Source organism: Durotheca rogersii, assembly GCF_024521655.1.
Source record: "Durotheca rogersii strain YMJ 92031201 chromosome Unknown GGS23scaffold_9, whole genome shotgun sequence".
Classification (NCBI taxonomy): domain Eukaryota; kingdom Fungi; phylum Ascomycota; class Sordariomycetes; order Xylariales; family Xylariaceae; genus Durotheca; species Durotheca rogersii.
This window is the reverse complement of record NW_026251240.1, coordinates 1,118,734-1,138,042: the sequence shown is the minus strand read 5'-3', so window position 1 is coordinate 1,138,042 and position 19,309 is coordinate 1,118,734. Positions and strand designations below refer to the sequence as shown.

At 55.5% G+C, this 19,309-nt stretch overlaps 5 protein-coding genes across 5 annotated transcripts; 3 read left to right on the top strand and 2 right to left on the bottom strand.

The window, feature by feature from the left end:
• Positions 1-782: 782 nt before the first annotated feature.
• On the bottom strand, positions 783-3,878 carry GGS23DRAFT_567471 (uncharacterized protein). The gene has a single exon (XM_051516341.1). The coding sequence runs from the start codon at positions 3,590-3,592 to the stop codon at positions 1,370-1,372; it is 2,223 nt and encodes a 740-aa protein (XP_051372244.1). The 5' UTR covers positions 3,593-3,878; the 3' UTR covers positions 783-1,369.
• A 2,157-nt stretch (positions 3,879-6,035) lies between these two features.
• On the top strand, positions 6,036-9,356 carry GGS23DRAFT_567467 (uncharacterized protein). Its single transcript, XM_051516340.1, has 3 exons — positions 6,036-8,016; positions 8,076-8,630; positions 8,699-9,356. The coding sequence occupies exons 1-3, from the start codon at positions 6,577-6,579 to the stop codon at positions 8,798-8,800; spliced, it is 2,097 nt and encodes a 698-aa protein (XP_051372243.1). The 5' UTR covers positions 6,036-6,576; the 3' UTR covers positions 8,801-9,356.
• Positions 9,357-10,789: 1,433 nt separating this feature from the next.
• On the top strand, positions 10,790-13,276 carry GGS23DRAFT_567464 (sugar transporter). Its single transcript, XM_051516339.1, has 8 exons — positions 10,790-10,934; positions 11,020-11,245; positions 11,369-11,522; positions 11,636-11,763; positions 11,856-12,160; positions 12,227-12,411; positions 12,486-12,807; positions 12,932-13,276. The coding sequence occupies exons 2-8, from the start codon at positions 11,021-11,023 to the stop codon at positions 13,263-13,265; spliced, it is 1,653 nt and encodes a 550-aa protein (XP_051372242.1). The 5' UTR covers positions 10,790-10,934; position 11,020; the 3' UTR covers positions 13,266-13,276.
• Positions 13,277-13,607: 331 nt separating this feature from the next.
• Positions 13,608-15,884, bottom strand: GGS23DRAFT_538468 (DUF382-domain-containing protein). Its single transcript, XM_051514791.1, has 3 exons — positions 15,706-15,884; positions 13,889-15,645; positions 13,608-13,653 (listed from the first exon to the last, which is right to left on the bottom strand). Exons 1-2 carry the CDS (start codon positions 15,778-15,780, stop codon positions 13,921-13,923), a joined length of 1,800 nt encoding a protein of 599 aa, XP_051372241.1. The 5' UTR covers positions 15,781-15,884; the 3' UTR covers positions 13,608-13,653; positions 13,889-13,920.
• Positions 15,885-16,485: 601 nt separating this feature from the next.
• Positions 16,486-19,017, top strand: GGS23DRAFT_567457 (TPT-domain-containing protein). The gene is made up of 2 exons (XM_051516338.1): positions 16,486-17,303; positions 17,366-19,017. Exons 1-2 carry the CDS (start codon positions 16,866-16,868, stop codon positions 18,671-18,673), a joined length of 1,746 nt encoding a protein of 581 aa, XP_051372240.1. The 5' UTR covers positions 16,486-16,865; the 3' UTR covers positions 18,674-19,017.
• Positions 19,018-19,309: the final 292 nt, after the last annotated feature.

Below are 19,309 nucleotides of genomic sequence, written 5' to 3'. Positions count from 1 at the left end.
TCGGGTAATTCTTCCGTTCCCAGAAGGCCGGATAACTGAGACTGCCTTAGGTCTGTTAGGTTTGGGTTGTATCTCTGCGACGTAGGTACTCCATCGGCGCTTCGGTTGCCCAAGGTTCCAACGGCTACCTCGGGGTCAAGTAATGCGCTTTGTAAGACCGGCGACAAATGGTGTGTAGCCTCTCCTGGCAGTCTTCGATTGGCATGGACACCGCGTTGTTGCGTAGCTCGGGGCAACGATATGATGGCGTAGAGCCCCAGGCGGGCAACTTACTCCTAGTGGCCCGTAGGACGCCTGGTACTACACAGAGACAGTGGTAGTAAATGATGTGCAATGGGTGGCGATAGAAAAAGAGTTGAATTCTAGTTAGTATAGTAAGGAAGAAGCCCAAAATGAGCAAAGCGAAAGACATACAGGAAAGTGAAGGCCAAGTGCCCATTGTGCAATGCCGCAAACGACAATTGGCCAAGGTTGAGCTTGTAATATCGGTAAGTATGTGGACAATTCTCGGGTCGTAAGATAGCCGTAGACTGGAAGGACAGGTCGTGGGAGCGGTTGGTGTTGTATGGTTTACGTTGAATTACTGACAGTCCATTTTCGGTGCGAGCTTCTTAACGTTGGCCGCATTACACCACTTGATCACTAAACCTTGGATGGGTCCATTGGAGTAATGGGTTGGCTGATCAACGTTGAATCAACCTGATTGCGCAAGTCTTGCCGTCTGATTACTGCTGCCCAGCTGACCCGAGGGCGGCGGGGGAGCGGCTGTAGGTAGGCGAGTTGCTGTCTCGGCATATAAGGCTGCTAGTTCCGTATTCCCAACCCCCCAGCTTCAAAGACTTATTAGTAGCCATCGTATATTTTGTGTCCTATTCGCAGACAATATTATTACAGGCGCATATTGGCCAACGCCACATTATACCTAACTTGTTAGACAGACATGAGGTTAACTACTAAACGTACTGAACTACCGCAACCTCCAAGATATAATTTAAATATGCTCGGTCCTCCCCACGAATATTTCTATAACGATAGGATGCAGATAAAAGAATGCTATCGTTTCGTATTGGCATCAGTATCGTGCATTATCTATAAGATCGGGATGCCATTGCGTCTGGGTTGCAAAGGGGGCGATGCTCTATCGTATTTCGCACCTGGTTGTCATTACGCACGTTGCTGCTCCGCCCCCCCTTTTCTGAAAAAAAGGCCCTGTCAGTGATGACTCAAGTCTAGAATGTTCCCTCTTCTATCATGCAGCGCCGGGTCCTTCTAATGGTGTAAGCCAGCCTGGTATCTTTACGAAACGAAATTTCCCGTGTTCAACTCGTGGCGTGTAAGCAGTTCTTGCCATTTAAGAGTTAGGCAGTGGTTAAAAGATGTCGGCATCCCCGCCGTCCCACTCGGGGTCCGATTCGTCGGGAGAGTCGAGGAAGTCCTCCATGCCGTAATGTCTCTCCGTCGGTCTGTGGTTGTCGACGTGGATATCTACGACATCGCATAAGCCGTGGATAAATTTGTCATCGTGCGCCTGGTTCTTTGAAATTTTCTTGATCTTCCGATCCCGTCGGCTCCGATCAGAGTGATCGGCTGTCAGCTCATCCTCGCTCTCTTCGTCACCTCCGTGATGTTCCTTGAGGAGCATCCCGCTCCCCCTGAGTCCCCTGAGCTCTCGACTGACAGCCGAGATCCTTACCATTTCGCTCTTGGTAAGATACGACGTTTCACGCTCCGAGGACGTCGGCGTTGGAGGCAGCTCGGAGATGCGTGTGCTTCGTCGCCTTGGTAATATTGTGGATCTCGGCCCCCCATGCTTTTGCGCCTGCTTACCTTCACCGGTCCCCTGAGCTTCACGGGCAATTTTAGCGGACGGCAGACGGAGGGTCTTAAAGTCACACGGTGGCTTTGCCCTCCTCTTAAAAACTCGAACCAGTCTATCAACCCAGAACTCTCGGAGCTCTCGGCGCTGACGCCAGCTTATGTCCAGTGCGATCCTGAAGGCGAGCCGGCGAAGGTGGCAGAGGCTCGGCGCACTCTCTGCTAAACTCTCAAAAAACATCTCCGCTGCTTTTCGGCCCCACTTTCGCATGTGGAGGATTTCGATAGACTGCATCGAAGACGGCCATGTCGGTACTTCGTGTTCCAAGAGGAGTTGATCGTATTCGGGTTTGTTGTCGGCATAGTGCTCGTGATGTCGGAAATAGGAGAGATCCATATAGAGATGGGCGAGGTTTGGACAAGCCGACCCTAGGATCGGGAGAAAGCCTAGACTCAAGGATTGGCAGTGATTCAGGGTGAGAGCTTCCAGAGAGTGGCCGCGAGTGGCCAGGAATACCCCAAAATCCGTAGCCGTAATCTCCCAACAGTTGATGAGCTCGAGGTGCCTCAGCGTCGTCGGGAGTAGACTTAGTAAGGAGCCATTAGCTAAGGTACAGGACTCTAAGACGAGGTGCTTCAGGTTTGGCAAGGCTGATATGCAGCTGGAGAGTTGAGAGATCCTCCGCTGACTGCGTTCCTGTATTTGCTCGTTAAGTTGTTGTCTCTGTGGTAGACCCCAAGATGCAAGCTGATAATTAACGAAGGCCACCTTTCGGAGACCGGCGAAGATCGGGTTCTGGTGGGCCGTATGGAGCTTGTCTAAAGATAGGGAGTCGGGAGTGAGACGAGAATTCCAACGCCAAGTGCTCAAATTTGTAGGCATGGCTGCCATCTCATCCCCCACCCCGTCACCCGCCGTACGTGACAGCATCAATGTTTCCATTAGCTCGTTCACTGCGGGTACGAATCGAATACGCTCATCGAGCCGTCGATAGGGTGGTTCGTCCAGTTCATGATACAACTCCAGCTGGCAGAGATTTGGAAGACTCCGTATTAGAGGCTGGAGATTCATGTAGCTTCCGTTGTACTTTCTGGCCAAAGTCGAGGCTACTTCCAATCGCAAGATCTTAACCTTCGGGTGGTAATTGATCGCGGTCGTAGCCGAGGGCAAGGCCAAGGTCTCGAGGAATTGGCCGAGGCAAGTTTGGGGAGCTTTGGTGTAGCACCACTGTCGGTCGAAAGGGGGGCATTTGTATAGGCCTGCCAATGCGGGTTCGGCGAAAGCCCGGCATGTTCGACTTGCGGACATCAATGTTCCGACCGCCTGCGCTATGTCTTCGCGCCGCGACGATGGATCGCGGATTGCGGCGGCAGCGGAGTCAAAAATATTCTGGAGGACGTGGTACGGCAGTGTCTGCCAAGGAGGATAGACCAAGCGCGCACGCGAGGTTGCAGGAGCGGGCTCGGCTGAGTTTGGTGTGCTGGGCATGACGTTCTTGGGAGATGTTTTTGAGACGGCACTACGAGTCCGGCGGGTGGCCCGTTTCTTTGGCGTCGAAAGATGGCAGTTATTGCGGGCCTTGCGCTTCTGGGGCGGTAACGAATTACGTGCGCGAGGACTAGGAGTGTCGGAGTCATCGCCATCGTCAAATTCATCGTCCGGTGACGACGACAGAGAAGTAAAGTAGGCGGCGGTAGACCGCGTCTCTCTGACCGGTCTCTTCAACTTGGCGACCCGAGACGGGTTGCTTCGTAAGGCTCGTCGAGGGCGATCCATTGTTAGATGGGAGGGCGGCAATTCGATCGCGAAAGCGGCATAGACAATCGAGGCGCCACGCTGGCGAAGGGAGGCGGGCAAGTTTGCATGAACAGCAGCTTCGGGGAGAAGACGGTCGGAGGGGTTGTTGGGAGGGAGAGATGATTGGGCGGGTAAGAGGACGAGCCAGGCCGGAGGAAGATATCGTAGGCTGGCGGGATCGGGGGAGCCAGGAAGGTCGGGTATGTGTAGGAGGTAGGTAGACACGTTTGGCGGTGGTGTGTGTTGTGTGTGTGTGGTGTTCGATGTGCACAATTCACTGACGCATCTGCGGACGGCGCGAGGGCGATGCGGGTCCACTTAATAAGGTTTGGCTGACGATTTCCATTGAAGGATCGGATCTGCGCTGAGTACCTCCGTCCTGATGCACCGCGCCAAGGTACCTGAGGGAAACCTCCAGCCATACCTGCACTACGACGTAGCTTCTGGTAACGGGCAAGTAGTTTAGGAGACAGGTTAGAAGGTATCTAGGTAGGTACCTACCTACAGGTAGTGGTACATTAGGCTCACAGTTTACCTACTCCGGTACCTCCTCAAACACGACCGAAATCGTAAATCGATGAAAACAACATCGTTTCCTTAGCATGTACCCAGGAACCTCGTTTTCTGGGCCATGGACGCGTCCCGGCAACGTACCATATACCTACGCAGGCAGGTAGGCGGGTGCCGGCATCTGGTTGAGACCTCCGGGGGGACATGTCCGGTTGGTACGCTGGGTAGGTACCTGTAGGTACCTAGGTAGATAGGCAGGTACCTGGGCTGGGCACGTACCTAACGGGTTCCTGTCGCACCACATGAACCTGGCGTATGGGCGAAGTGCGCCCCGTCGCCAGTTGTAAATACCGCCCATTCTGCGAGAACTGCTGCAGGCATGCATTGCATGTAGGGACCTCTTACATACAAGGCAAGTGGCTGCATTGCGTGTAGGCAGATCGGAGGCCTATAAGGACCCAGCTACCTACCTACCTACCTACCTACCTACCTACCTAGGTAGACTGGAACACGTCGCCCTCTCACCCCCAAGATCAACTTCGGCACGTAAACCGGAAGTTTCGGCGTGGATGCTCGCCGATTAGCAATGGCTCCTCTCTGGTTATCAGCAAGCGGCCGACGAGACGGTGGCTGTGGATTGGGGTTTTGGGCCCGACTACGGACTTGCGGACTAGTACTCTCTCGGGGCTGGCTGGAACTGCCGGTCGCCCACGGCTCCTCTTTGAACCCGCGGGCTCATATAGCGTCCTGCGAGACAGAACTCGCTCGCCCGACGCGTTGCCGTCATTCTTTCTCTGGCTCGATTGGGGAGGTAGTTAGAATGACATATATACCTAGAACGGGATTGTCTATAGGCCCGAGTTGACGAAAGAGCCAGGAAGAGGGAACGAGAACTTCCGGGAATGATATGGTAGGTAGGTATACATTAGGTGTCTAACTTTATTACATTAGGTAGGCAGGTACCTATAGTTATGTGTCTCCCTCAAGTGCGACGAACCCACGGCGTCATTTGCGACGCCCCGTGGGTTGTTCGTCGTAGGCGTGTTCACGTCAACTCAATGTGGCTTTCGCCGATTGCTATCGCCCTGCCTCCTGGCCGTAGAGCCCCACAGGCCTTTCCCCTCCATTCTCCTCTGCGGTGGCCAGTCAAACGTTCCCCTTTTCAGATCGATCTTCCTATTCAAGCATTTCTCTTCTCGCCATACCCTGTTCGCTGTCGCTTGCTCCTCGAAACACACCTGCATGGACCCGAAGAACAACGCCACCTAGAAGCTGGGAGTGCGACCCTCTTCGGGTGCCCGGGATAGCTCCAGCGTCCCGCGCTAACAACCTAGTTTCCAAGTTAGCCTTTGCAGAGCTGGTTACTCGTAGACACCGGTAACGGGGGGGTTTTTTTTTTCTAGGGTTCGCGGACGGGTACAAATCGTTAACGTTTAACACCTGTAATGGAGAGATCTGTTTCGAAGTTTGCTGCCCGGCCCCCCTTGTTCAGGGAAAACCGCACGAGAATCTACGTCGCGATGGGGTCAGGTTAGTCCGAAGAGGTAACGCAGACTGGGTTGCGTCGTAGGCAATAAGTCGGTAGTGTGAGTATGGGCGACCTGGGCCACCTTGGGTGACCGACCGGGGCCACCGCGTGAAATTGAACGAGCCGATGTGGGCCAACCAGAGCCAGTCCAGGTACGCGGACCAGGTACCTGTCCACGTCCAGCGCTTGTTGAGATACTCGGGGTACTTCGCTGTGCCCAGGCCGCCCCGAGCGGTGGCCGAATAGGGAGGTAACACAGTGGGAACCCCCACAGACAATCTGTGGCTGGTAACGTCCGCACGCCAGCCGTCAGCCACACGAGAGAGAATGCGACCGTAGCCACGGCCCTTCTCACACCCCCTGGCTCTTCTTCCTCGCTCCAAAGTCCGCCTAAGATACATTAGTTGGGAACGCGTCGACCGCCGGCTTCTTCCACTTTTCACGCATCGCATCGCGGACATCTCAGCTGCATCACATGTCCTCCCATCCCGCCCTTATACCCGTCCTCTCTTCTCTACTCACGACCGCTGTCACGATTTCATGCACCTTTCTTCCCCACGGCTGCCGCCGCCCAATTCCCTACTCTTGCGTGTAAACAAATCTTATTCCCCTCGGACGCTTTTCTTGAAGAAAGCATTTCCCTTCTCACAACTCCCGTCTCTAGTCCTTACTTCTCTTCCTCGTTGCAGCTTCGTACTGCACTTCTTCTTCTCCTTTTTCCTCTTCTCCTCCTCCCCTCGGTTGTCGTATCTGGCGCCTCGCGTTTCAAGATAATGCTGGAGAAATCCCCCTAACTTCCAATTGGTTGCGCGGGGACGGTGGTGCATCTCGCATCGCCGGGCTACTTTCACACAATCCTCTCTTTTTCCTCTGAAGCAGAAGGCCGCGACACCGTGGCGAGCTGCGCCCATGTCCCCCTTCAGATATGGCAACCATCACCCCGTACAAACGCGACTTACCTTTTATTCACCGTGCCTGGAAGACGGCCGTCGATCACTTGTCCCCATACAGCATGGGCATCAAGTTGTCGTCGGCAAACGGTGACAATGTCGTCAACGGCGACCACGTCCCTCGTGCTATCAAAAGGCGTCGCATAACTGACTCGCCAGAGTCGGCCCCGAACGGCGCCGTAGGTCGCTTGCTGCCGGAGAATCCTGATGATTTCGAGAAGGCCCTTCGGGTCCACATTCTCCAGATCATCCACAAGGATAGCTCTAGAGCCACGAGCCTGTCCAACGAGACGGGGTCGCCTAGCATCAAGGAGATTCCCGCGATTCGGGTCCGCTGCAAGCTTAGCATTTTCCGATGGAGAGCGAACAAGGAAATCCGCGTTCTCCATTGCGACAGTCAAGTCTGCAGCCTCAGAGTCATCCGAGACGTCGATGAGACGGGTAGCCGAGCCAGGATTGACCTGAACTCGCCGTTCCACATCCCCGCGGAAAACATCTATGTCGAGCGGGACGACGAGCGCGGCTTTTCCTTGGACGACCACTACTTGGTCCAGGCCGAGTTGGAATCGGCTGGTGATCCCAACTGGCCGCCGGCCGACCTCCTGCCCAAGGAAATCGCCAGTGACATCCTCTCAAGCCGGCCGCAGCACTGGGTTTTTTCCTCGCAGTTCGTCTACCGGCTTAAGAAACATCGGACCGGCGTCCCGATAAAAATCAGGAAACGGGTCGGTGAGGAGACGCCGCTCGATCTGCTGATGGACATGGATTTGAGGTGGTCGACGGGCCATGCGGCAGGATGTGTCCCTGAAATAGAGACCGTTCCGCCGGATGTCAAACCAACAGATACGAACGGAACTTTGGAGCCACTGACAAACGAGAGCATCAATGGAAGGATGGAGAGCGCCCCGAACGGCGCCCCGAGAGATGACCAGGACACGCTGATGGACGAGGATGAGGACCATGAAGAGGCGGCTACTCCGAGTCGTCTGTTGAGAACGAGGGAGAAGCAGAACTATAATCTAAAGCTGCTAAGTGATAAAGCCCGCGGTAAGGAGCGCAAGGAGCGCAAACAGCGTAAGTTGGCAGATTCCAGAGGCCAATCTGGGCAAGTTACTTGGATTCCCCCCAACACTGGGGATGTCGTATTGAGAAATTATCAATGCATTAGATGCTATGCCCTCCACTCGTCCATCAGCCAGCTAGTATCACACATCAAGGTTCACCCTGAGTTCAAGTTTGATGTTGATGCAAACACCTCCCGTATCTGGATCATCCCCCATGACCAGGAAACCCCTCGCCGGTCAGGGTCGTCTTTGCTCGAGACGCCGAGCTCGGGGGAGGAGGATAGCGATCTAGGGGATAGTGTATTCCCCCAGAACGCCCAAAGAACACTGACGAGACCCAAGTCTTCGCAGGTGAGCCGGGAAAGACCAGCCGTTCAAAATGATAAGCTCATGCTAATTCGTCGCAATAGCCATCATTCTCGAGCAAGCCGAGAGACACTAGGCAGCTGGTTCCCAACATCAAGCAGCCTATGTATGATCGGCTCAGCAAGGCGCTGCTCGAGCCCGGCTCGTTCGTAGACCCGCCGGATATCGACGATACTTGGCTGGTACAAAAGCACAGAGATATCATTCGCGACTACAGCGACGTCCACCAGGACGAGAAAGAGTATATCTCGGAATGGGACGCCTATGTGAACAAGGAATGCGTCACCTCGGAGCCTCACTTGCAAGACGTCTATCTCAAATTCGTCCAGGTTAAAGCATCGTGGTTGCTTGGGTCTACAAGCCGCATGACCGAGTTCTCAAAGCATTTAAGCTACCTCAAGGCGAGAAACGCGCTAGCCGACTCGACAATTTCCGAGGCCCTCGCAACCTTGCGACAGGCGAGGTTGATAAAACGTCCAGAGCAACCCGAAGCTACAAAACCACCATCTCCGAGGACCGAGTACCGCAAGTCGTCTTCCGGATGTGCCGTCTGCGGTCAACCGATCCGAGGGCCGTTGACCTTAATCTGTGCAAACCTGGTCAGTTTCGCTCGCTTCCACGCTCCTCTTCGATAGTTTCCGGGCATCATATGACTAACGGCAGGTAGGACTGCGATAAGCCACTCTACCACGTCGAGTGCGTTCGTGAGGAGGCCAAGGTACCAGTACAGAATCGCAAGTGGCGCTGCAATAGCTGTTGCTGCACCTAAGCCTAACGCCAGGACAAATATTGTGACGAGTCCAACCTACATCGGCCAGTGCTCAGAATCGGGTGACGCAGCACGATCGATTCAAGCATTGATGTATAGGAAACGGAGACAGGACTTATAAATGGTAATCATTACGAGGCCCAGCTCGCCGGTAACCCTAACTTGTTAGCAGCGGACTCCGAAGGCACTTGCAAACCTCTCTAAGCTCTTAGCATTCTTGGAGCGCTCTCCTGCAAAGGTTCACGGAGCACCTCACAACACATTGCGTAATGGACACATCAACATGGAATGAATAAAAATATCGAAGATTCCCATGATCTCCTGCCTGACCTTTTTATGCCCAAGCTCGTAAAATAAGCACCCGCCAATCCCGCAGTCAACTGACACGGCCGGTCACATGGCAGTGATGATTGTCTCAATATAACCTCTATTTTCCCGAACGAAATGTATACCCTCTAAACGCATTTATATTTCTATCATAATCTCTCATGATTGACAGTATTCCTTGAACGCGGGCAGCAGTCTATACAATTCCTGAACTGTGGCTGAGACCGACCTGGGTTCTCTAACGCCACTTTGTTCGGGTCTCGTCCTTTCTCGAGACGACAATCCGGCCGATACTTAAATCTACCTCTGGACTTTCCCCTTCGAATAATGCCACCAGTTCCACACGGCATCCCTTGCACCGTGCCAAGAAGTATTCTCTCCTGTGCCTTCTCTAGCATCCTGACTGATGTTCTACCACAGCACGAACGAAGCTTACACTTTAAGCTATCGGGCCGGTTCTGGGGTGAGAACCGTGTGGCCGAAGTGGAACTGTTCGGCCCAGAACTCATCACACGGAAACACGAACGGTGGGTAGTATACAGCATACTGATGTTTCGTTGTAGTTAATTAGGTAGCCATGGACCCAAATATAGGGCGGTCACTAGTTGAAGGCTCGAACAGGAAAGTAAACCTTCACAGTGAGATATGTCAGCACGTTCCTTGAATAGCAAGGTATAAAAAGACTATGAAATGAGATACCTCTAGTTGAGGCACGTGTTAGATAACAGGACCCCTTTGGATCTATATATTTAAACTGCATAGGAAGACTCGATGTGGACAACCTTCGGGCACTTGCGGCCTCATACCCATGTTGACTGAAGGGTAGGTAATGTCTCTTTAGACCTTCTCCCGACGCGGGCGCACTCAGATGGAAATATCGTACCTACATGGAAAAAAAAATTGTTACTTTGGCTCGGTAATAGGTATTATGCGTCAAGGAAATCTAACTATTCTACTCCACGAGGGGCGTCCCCACAAACCCCGAGCTGGTAGTTATTCCATCTCCAGACTGACACGACATTTCCTGCAGAACCTACTAATTTATAGATAACTACATAATAAGGGGTATCAGGTGCGAATCTCACGAGGCGCCAGGAATGTGTCTCTAGATGCTTTTTACTTGACGATTCCTGCATACATAGCCGAGTCATCACATGACATCTCATTCATGGGAATTAATTAAACACCGGCTATTCCAGGTGACATCCCGTCTCTCCCTTACTGTTAGCCGATCCCGGACTCTCAAATCTCCCTCATTTAGGCAATGATCAGGCTCACCTGGCCCGAATGCCCCCTCTCCTCCCCACTGCTTAAAGAGGAAACAGGCAACGCTTCTATGCCCAAATCCCGCCGAGCAGACGGGCGTCACAAGCAGGGTGTAAGACTGAGAGGGACAGAGACGGGGGGCATGTTATTGAACATGCTGTTAGATGCAGACACACAACCGCTCGTGTGTAGGTTTGTATGTACCCCGCATCCAGCCATGGGATGACCGTGTCGTCGACCCAATCATGATAGCAGCAAGGGTTGCACGATAGTGACCGGCTGCAGGCATCATGCGGGTGTATGTTGTATCTCGGCTGCCCGTCTCTCAGGAGGCGGGATGGTGCATGGGAAATGTATAAAGGGGCGGGGAGTTATCGCGACGCTGTGGGGGGATGGAGGGAGGGGGAGGGAGTATTCGTCCGCCGAGAGTAGCCAGCATCCAGCTTATCGTCAGAGAGCGAAGCTCAACGTTCCGTGGCCTAACACGGACTGAACAAAGGGAGTCTCGCAAGTCGCAGGCCGAGTCTAACCCAATCCCGGGGTAAGCCAAATCCCTCTCTAGAGCACAAAGAGCATGCGCCCTCCTCCGGGATCTCCCAGAAACCCGAGCTCATCGTGGAAAGCAGAATGGCGCAGGTTCCCGAACGCAGCGGGCCGCCGCCTGGACGGGGGGGCGACGATGGAAGAGAAATAATAGCCCCAGCGCAGACGCAGCACGAGAACACGAGGGAGAGCGAGGGACACAACGCCGAGAAATGGCCGGGCGGGAGCGACGCTGAGGGCGGTGGACAGTACGCGCAGGTGGACCCGGCTATCGCCAGCCGCATCGCGGCGAACGTGGACGACTTTATGGTGAGCGCGCTATGCTATGTGTTCTCCAACCCCCCTCCTTGCACTTGGAGAGCAGCTCGGCAGTAGGGGGGGCGGACAGGGCGGCAAGGAATGCGGGCTAAACCCGCGTGCGTGCGATCCCAGACGCTCGTCAACGAGGCCAACGAGGCCAACGATAGGGAGCGCGGCATGGCGCTGTCCCACGCCTTCAAGGTGTATCCCAAGGCCATCGCCTGGTCCATGATCCTGTCCTCCTGCCTCATCATGGAGGGATTCGGGACGTCGATCGTCGGCTCCTGTACGTGTCCCCCTCCGCCTTTACTTGCCTTGTTCAGCACCCCGTATCGTTCGACGCCCGTGCGTGTGCGTGTGAAGGGTTGATTAGTGCAAGCTTACGGTTCTTCCTGGTAGACGTGTCTTATCCCCCTTTCCGCGACCGGTTCGGCACCCTAGCCCCCAACGGCGAATACCAGATCCCCGCGGACTGGCAGAACGGCATCGCCGGCGCGACGAACGTCGGTGAAATCATCGGTCTGCAGGTGTGTACCATCCCCTATACCCCTCTCCCCCGGGCCTTCTTCCTTCCTAGATAGCGTTGGGCGAGTCTGGTTGCCAACAAGAAGCGCGCTAGATCGCCGGCGTCATGTCCGAACGCTGGGGGTATCGGTGGACCCTCCTGGCCGCGCTGGTGGGCGTGTCCGGCTTCGTCTTCTTCCCCTTCTTCGCGGAGAGCCTCACCGTGTTCCTCGTCGGCGAGCTGTTCCAGGGCATGGCCTGGGGCATTTTCCAGACCATGACCGTGGCCTACGCCGCCGAGGTCTGCCCCGTGCCCCTGCGCCACTACCTCACCAGCTACGTGAACCTCTGCTGGATCATCGGGCAGTTCATTTCCGCCGGCGTGCTCGCCGGTCTGAACACGCGAATGGACGAGTGGGGGTGAGTTTGCATATATTCCTAATCTGTGGGCGCCGCTCCGTTCTAAAGGAAGCACCGTTTGCCTAGATACAAGATCCCGTTCGCCCTGCAATGGATCTGGCCGATCCCTATCGCCATCGGCACGTATCTCGCGCCAGAGTCTCCTTGGTGGTGCGTCCGGCACGACAAGAAAGAGGAGGCCCAAACTTCCTTGAAGCGACTGGCTAGAAGCTCGGGGTTCTCGCAGCGGGAAGCAGACGCCGCCATGGCATGTAAGTCCTAACGGCATCAGCCATTGGAAACGAGGCAGCGTGATCAAGTAAAAAAATTAACAAATGCGTCGTAGTGATGGTGTACACGGACGAAATGGAGAAGCAGGTCTCCGAGGGGACGAAGTACTGGGATTGCTTGCGCGGTATCGACCTCCGGCGCACCGAGATCGTCTGCTGCACCTGGCTCGCGCAGGCCATGTCCGGTACGGCGATCGGCGGCCTCTCGGCCTACTTCTACCAGCAGGCGGGCATTTCGGACTCGAACTCGTTCAAGCTCGGGTGGGGCCAGAGCGGGCTCAACGCCGTCGGGACCATCGCCAGCTGGTTCATCCTCAACTTGGTCGGGCGGAAGACGCTGATGCTGGGCGGCATGATGGTCATGTTCGTCCTTCTCATGTGAGTAGCACGGCGAGCGGGCTCGCCCGCCCGCCTCCCACTTCCATTCCCACCTGCAAAGGCCGCGCACGCACGCACGTTGAGCCGGTGCTGACCAAGCCGGCCCCCCCCCCCCCCCGCGCAGCATCACGGGCTTCATGGGGATCCGCGAGACGCCGAGCACAGCGGAAGCGTGGACGGCGGGCACGATGGTGCTGCTGCTGAGCGCGACGGCCAACTTCTCGGTCGCCCCCGTCGTCTACACCATCGTCTCCGAGGTCCCGTCGACCCGCCTCCGCTCCAAGTCCATCATCCTCGCCCGCAACGCCTACAACGCCATCAACATCGCCTTCGTCAACGTCGTCTCCTACCGCCAGCTCAACCCTGCCGAGTGGAACTGGGGCGCCAAGGCCGCCTTCTTCTGGGCCGGCACCAACGCCATCTTCACCGCCTGGGTCTACTTCCGGATGCGTGCGTAACCCTTATCCCCCCTCCCCCCCCCCCCCCTTTTTTTTTTTCTCGTTGCTGTCTGTCGTATCTACAGACGCTTTCTGCGTAGATGGGCCCGCTAACATCAGCGCGATATCCCCCCGTTCTAGCCGAGACCAAGGGCCGCACGTACACCGAGCTCGACATCCTATTCGAGAACCGGGTCGCCGCCCGCAAGTTCGCGCGCACCAAGATCCAGACCCTGGTCGAGGGCACCGAGGGTGCGCAGAAGGAGCAGGGAGGCCGCGCTGCTAGCAACACCGCGGAAGCGGCCCGCTAGGGCCTCTGCTCGCCAGGCGGGAAGCGATGGGCGTGGACGAATAAGGCTTGGCTAATGAAGGTGATGATGAAAGACGGTTGCGGCTCGTGCTTGTTGCCCTGGAGCTGTATTTAGTAGGGAAAAACACGCACAAACAAGCTGAGGAAAACAGAGCCGGTAGTTATTAGAAGAAAGCGAATTTCGCGAGTGCCACATATTGGACCTGTAGTCTAGACCTCGATCCCAGATGATAGTACCGATATTGATGGAATGGACACCCAAATGATGGATGCTTGCAAACTTGGCCGCCCCTCTCTCGCCTTCTATACATTAATTAAGTACACGGTGACGCACCTGTTCCCAGCCTCTGACGGCGGATCGTCCGCCTAGAACCTATACTTGCTGCCCTTCTTCTTGTCGTCCTTCTTCTCCTCGTCGCGCTTCAGCCTCTTGCGGCTCTCGTTCGCGATCATCTCGTCGAGACCCTCTTCGCGCCTCCAGTTGGCCCCTATGCCCTCCTCGCGCCGCCCTTCCTCGAACTTCCTGCGCATCTCGTCCTTGCTGATGCCGTCCACCAGCGCGTCCGGGTCGAACGACACGTCCACGTCGCCGGGCTTCTTGCGCTTCCGGCCGCTGTCGTCGTCTTGGCCGAGCACACGCATGTCCCCGCCCGCGTTCTTCAGGTCGTACACGCGGTCGCTGCCGAAGAAGCCCTCCGCTCGCGACTGCTTCTCTTGGACCACTGTGTACGCTGACCGGGGGTGCGTGCTATCTTCTGTCTCGTAACCGCGGCGTGATTTTCGTAGGTCCAGCTCGCCCGCCACCGACTCGGTAGTGGTGCCATACTCTGTTGGTACGCTACTAGCCAGCCCACCGGGCGTTTCCAACCCAGATGGAGTCTGCAGGCCGGCGCCCATATCGGACTCCTCTTCTTCTTCTTCCTCTTCCGATTCTTCTTCCTCTTCCTCGGACTCTTCTTCAGGCTCCTGCAGTTCGCCCCACAACGTGCGCTCGACCGGCTCACCCGGTGGGGGAGCTGCTTGCGACGGTTGCATGATACCAAAGATATCTCCACCGTATAACGGCCGGTTGTATTCGTCAACGGGAGGCTTGCCGTAGCACCCCGGGTTAAAGCCCCACTGGGCTCCCGCAGGGATGGGTGCGTTGAGTCCGGGAATGCGAAGGGAAGGATAAGAAGGTGGGGGGCCAAATCTTTGTTGGTTGATGAGCCACGGCGGCGGAGCGCCCGGAGGTATGCTCAATGCCTCCTTGAGAATATCGCTTAGCTCTCCAGGACGTAGGTGCCGTAAATCTGTTTCGTATTCTTTGCCTTCATAATAGACCTCGCCAAAGCGCGTCAGTGACGGCTTGCTCTGAAATCTGAAAAAGGCATCGTAGAGCTTTTGGTAGTCGATATCCAGCTTGCCTATCTTTGGCTGCACCCTTTCGCGCTGCTTCTGCTTTAGAGTCTGCTCCGCCTGCTTTTCCAGCACGGCGTCTCTCATTTCGGTAATGCCGGTGTCCGCAATGAACTTGGGTAGCTTGAATGCGGCCTTCTCAATACCTCGCTTGGACGAAAGATACTCGCGTTTTAATGACCAGTGCGAAGGCACCGGGACCACGTTTCGTTGCGCCTTAATCTGCACCAGTAGCCGAGGGTCTGACGACGATGTATCGTGCCATTCCACGACTTCGGGCTTCTTCACCAAAGCCTTTAGCTCCGCGATTGACAGTTTGTTCAGCATCTTGCGCTTTTTCTTGGATAGTTTTGGTTGCGTGCCACCCTCCTCTTCTTCGTCGGGTATATCGGCGTCCTCATCAAAGTATACCTCACCCTGGTTGCCAGCGTTTGCTTCTTTCGCAATGTCGTCTTCTTCTCTAGATGCGCCAAACTTGGTGAAGATATCCTTGTACATAGAGTAGGTAGGGTCCTCGTTATCGAAATCGAACTCTTCGACGGGCCCATCGGCGGGGATCTTGTCGGGCGAGGCTAAATCCTTCTTGACGTCAAGCTCTACCGCAGCGTCGCCATTGGATACTTCTTTGGCCGACTCCGGCTCACCATCCTCGCTTGGCTCAGCCTGGGGCGTATCTTCGGCTTTGGACGGCTCCTGGATGATATTTACATTGGCACTCGATTCCGGCGCCGACTGGGGACATTTCCAACGTACCTCGGTCTTGGTCTGCTTGTCCGCCTTCTTCTTTGCGCGCCGCTTCTGGTTCTTGCTCAACTTGGGAGCCGCCATCTTGTCGATTTGCTCGGAAGAGCGCGCGTCTATCGCTCGAACCCGATGCGTCGATGCGACAACTTCAGGCACGGAGGCCCTTTCCGCTCTCGTATAGAAGCGTCAGTAAGAAGCGCAGGGAACTCGAAGAGCGGCCGGAACTAAATCGCGGATGTAGGGGGCTAGGCGTAGGAAGGGGAACGATCAACAACGGTTCGATGACGAAAGATCAAAAGCGAGGTTTCCAAGATGTGTCGCTAAGGCTGACGTGAATTCCCACACGCGACTCCAGAAGGAGAAAAGAGCTAGTAGCAGTGAAGGCTCTAGTGCTACCCTACGGACTTTTGTTGTTACTTAAGCATTTACCAGCCGCATAGGACCCCACGCCACCAAGGAGGCGCCTGTGGCGTATGTCTCCGCCATGCTATGGTACCTGTAGGTACCTATGTACAGTGGCAGCCACTGAATTCCTTGTTTGGAGTGGGTGGAGTAGAAGGTTAGGTACCTCTCTGGGCAGGTATGAGTGTAACTATCGATAGAGGAGGTACATGTCTGCAGTGTGCCCGTAAACTATCTTGCAGGTACCAATCTTAGGTAACCTCTTAAAGGGGTGGTATTCGGTGGCGGGATTCCCTACCAGCGCCAGCTTACGTAGATGTACCTGTACCTATCTAGGTACATACTGTGGGCAGAGATTCCCCCAATGCCTCTCGATCGCGTCAGCCAGTCAATTCCACAGGGGTCACCACGCGGCAGAACTCACTTGCTTGCCTGTGCGCCGAACTTGCTGAACTACCCGTTGTGCGGTCGACGGCCTCTTATCTACTTTTTCGTATTCCTCCTTTATGGATGAATCAATCTGCACTGTCCCCCCGATCTGATTGTCAATCCGCAACTGCCGGTCAGCCGACTTCGGGTCCTCTTCCAACTCCGTGTCCGTTCGAACCAACCCTCGAGAAACGTCGCCTCTCTCGCCTCGTCAACTTCCGTAGCGATGGTCTTATGAAACCCCCCTACCTCCCCCTTTCTCGAGTATATGCGCGTTGCTACTTTGTCGCTCGTTATCCCACCCGTACCAACTCGCACCGCGGACTCGATAAACGACGATGCCCCATTCTACGAGCTCCGGCTCCTACCCCAGAGATTCCTCCGTCCCGCGGCCCGGCTCCAAGCACCCGGGAGAGCGTGATGGCGACCCTAGCTCCGGCTTGGAGAAGTTCCCGGATCACGTCGACTCGCCGTCAATGCGCGCTAATGGCTCGAGGTCTATAAGTCCGGCTGGATTGAACGCATATGGTGTGGGATTGAGCGGAGGACCTCAGCTGAACGGAGATCGCTGGCAGCCGCGCAGGGACCTGTCCGAGTCCAGAGGAGTGCGCTGGGGATCTCCCTTGGGCCCCTCTGCCGGTCTCGCTCGAGGCCATGGGCAGCAGAAGAGCATTAGCGAAGCTTTCCGCACTATCAGAGGCAGGAACAGCAGCGTGAGCCAGAATGCCCACGAAATAGCGGATGCGCTGCGGGCGCCGATATCTCCCAAGCTCGTTGTATGTCGATCTACATCGCGACCATCTTCCCACCGTGTGCTGACGTGGCCCACGTCGTCTAGATCCTCTGTATAATGTGGTATATGTCTTCTGCCTTGACCAATACCTCTTCCAAGTCCATACTAAACGCCTTCCCCAAACCTGCCACCTTAACCCTGATCCAATTCTTCCTGGTCGCCTTCTACTGTATAACGTCGTCGTGGCTCGCAACTATATTCCCCCGCCTGCGCGACTCGATCCCAGCCCTGAAGAATCCCATTCGTCACCCGTCGAGGGATGTCATCTTGACCACGCTACCCCTAGCCGCATTCCAGATAGGCGGCCATCTGCTCAGCTCCACGGCGACCTCTAAGATCCCGGTTTCTATGGTGCATACTGTAAAGGGGCTCTCGCCGTTATTTACCGTCTTCGCCTACCGGTTCATCTTCGACATACGATACCCAAGAACGACGTATTTTTCGCTGATACCGCTGACTCTCGGAGTCATGCTCGCGTGTTCGTCGAATCACACCTTCAAAGGCGAGATACTCGGCATCGTCTGTGCTCTCCTCGCGACTATCATCTTCGTTACGCAGAACATCTTCTCCAAGAGGCTTTTCAACGAGGCTGCGAAAGCGGAAGCGGACGGGCAAGCAGCCAAGTCTCGAAAGCTCGACAAGCTTAACCTTTTGTGCTATTCGTCGGGCTTGGCCTTCCTGCTTACGTCACCCATTTGGTTCTGGAGTGAAGGAATCGGCCTAATCAAGGATTTCTACCACGATGGTTCGCTGGATATCTCATCACAACCCGACACCTTCGACCACGGGCGATTGGCGCTCGAGTTCCTTTTTAACGGGACCTTTCACTTCGGGCAAAACATCCTAGCTTTCATCTTGCTATCGCTTGTGTCTCCCGTCACGTACTCGGTTGCATCACTCATCAAGCGAGTGTGGGTCATTGTGGTTGCGATCCTCTGGTTTCGCAACCCCACAACTCCGATCCAAGCTGTGGGTATCGCGCTCACTTTCCTCGGTCTATATCTGTACGACCGGACAAACAACAGCAACAAGGCCGATCGCCGCGCACGTATGCTGAGCCAGAGCGCAGGACGAGATCAGCCACTTCTACCACTCACCACCAACCAAGCGACGATGTCCGGCCAGATGCCGCAGGTGTTCGAGAGCCCGATTTCGGTCTCCAACGGATCAACCCCCCATCCGTACACCAATGGATACGCCCCACAACCCAATTCCGGGGTGGACGACTCGAAGAAGAGCGATGACGTAGGCAAGGGCCGACAGCGGGGGAACAGCAACGCAGCCTGGCTTCCCCGGGGCACGAGGCAAGAGGAGACGTGGAGATACGGAGACAGGGTCAAAGCTGCTCCCTAATATATGTAATATTTTGGGCCGTCCGCGGCATGGTATATGGTGGACGAAGGCTTACGATGCATGGACATGGACGAAATACGTAGACGATTTGTTGCTTGGCTACCTTACCACACCCGAAGCCATCGAAGCCATCGCTGCGACCACCTCGTGGGTAGAGCTGAGTTCGTAAGCTGGAGCTGGCAAGGCGTGGAGCGGACCGGAAGTCGGAAAGCGGCCGGTTTAGTAGTGTACAGGCACCCTGACATGTCAACGGGATGCCATTTCGCCAGGGAGTTCGGGGTCATGTACGGGATAATGGATACCACGTTGTTCCGGGTCAGAGGCCCGGGTCAGGTGGCTGGGGGGGGGGGGGGGGGGCAAAATAGATCTAGACTTGGCCGAAGCTACGATACAACCAGCATTCTGCTTATAGAGGACTTTGCGATCTCTCGATCTGTCTGGGCTGATGCCTCTGCTTGTTAGCAAGCGGCAAGGTAGGTGCACCAAAAGGGAGCATGCTGCTAATAGCTAGCTACGCAAGTATGTGCACATTCTACCTCAGCATGCGTTCGATCTGCGGGTGTGGATGTGCGCGGCAGAGGTATGCATCTGTCGCGCATGCGCTTAGCGGGTCAGCCGCCATACAGAGTTCCCGGT